This window comes from Echinops telfairi, unplaced genomic scaffold (assembly GCF_000313985.2).
Source record: "Echinops telfairi isolate 266 unplaced genomic scaffold, ASM31398v2 ScPeMD7_7424;HRSCAF=8462, whole genome shotgun sequence".
NCBI classification, from domain to species: Eukaryota; Metazoa; Chordata; class Mammalia; order Afrosoricida; family Tenrecidae; genus Echinops; species Echinops telfairi.
The window spans coordinates 50663306-50664404 of NW_022111324.1; the positions used below are offsets into that span (position 1 = coordinate 50663306).

The window sequence follows — 1099 nt, forward strand, 5'->3', positions numbered from 1 at the left end:
CAAAATTCTACTTCAGCCGCACTTTCCCAAGCCCGTGCACTATCTCTGTTTTTTATATCCCGCGCCAACAGTCTGCCCCACTTGCTTGGCCGCGCTCAACACGCTGCCTGGCCTGATCAGCTTTCTCGGGTCCAAGATGACCGTCCCCCTAGGTCCTACCCATCTGCCCAGAGCTCCCCTGCGGCCCCAGCGTGGTCCAGACTGAAAGCGGGCGCTCCACCGAGCGGCGGCCGAGCCCCGAGCCCTCCCCGGCCCTCGCTGCCGCGAGAGGAGATCCCACTCACCAAGCGCCCCGAGCTCTCCCGCGCCTTCTTCACCTTCCCGTAGGTGCCCTTGCCCAGGGTCTCCAGGAACTCGTAGCGGTGCCGCAGGTTGTGCTTGTGGTGATGCCGCTTCACCGCCTGCTTCTTCATCAGGGGCTTGGGCGACTTGATGAGCCCGTCGGCCGCCAGGCCGGGGCGTCGGGGTACCGTCAGGGGCTCCATGGCCGGAAGGCGGTGGGCGAGGGCTCGGGGGCGGTGGGGGGGTGGGTGAGGAGCTGGGGTCGTGAACCGCGGATCGTGAACCGCGACCAGACCGGGAAAGACACTAGAGCGCTCTGGGAAGTGCTGCGTTCCAGGTTCTTATAAAACGCTCGGAGCTGGAGGCCCTGGCCACGCCCTCGTCGCCCATTGGCTTACTCCGACTGAGCGTGACCGGGGCCTTTCGCATTGGCTGGCGCTGACTTCGATCCCGCCTCTGCCTCGGCGCGGCGGGGAAAGGTGTCAATGGAGCCCCGCCCACACGGCGTCCCGGAGGTTCCTTGGTTGAGAGCCGCGGAAAGGGCCTCCTCAGGAGCGTTTGCATAGCGGCCCTTAGACCCTCTTTGGAGAGCCCTGGTAGTGCCGTGATTAGAGCGCTCGGCGGGCGAAGGATGTGGCAATCTGATTACTGCCGTGGAAACCTACTCTATCCTGTGGGTTGCTATGTGAATTGACTACGTAGTTAGTTTTTTAACTTGCTCCTTGTGATCTCAGTTAGCAACAGGTATTCTGATGGCACTAGGGCCCCGGTTGCCGGTTGCGTAGTGGTTTCGCGTTGGGCTGCTAACTGCAAAGTC

At 62.9% G+C, this 1099-nt stretch overlaps 1 protein-coding gene across 1 annotated transcript in view; it reads right to left on the reverse strand.

The window, feature by feature from the left end:
- NUAK2 (NUAK family kinase 2) overlaps positions 1–478 on the reverse strand; it is an 18207-nt gene extending 17729 nt beyond the window's left edge. The window contains exon 1 of the mRNA XM_004700112.2: positions 285–478. Within this exon, the coding sequence (XP_004700169.2) occupies positions 285–413 (129 nt within the window). The 5' untranslated portion in view covers positions 414–478. The remainder of the gene's footprint in view (positions 1–284) is intronic.
- Positions 479–1099: the final 621 nt, after the last annotated feature.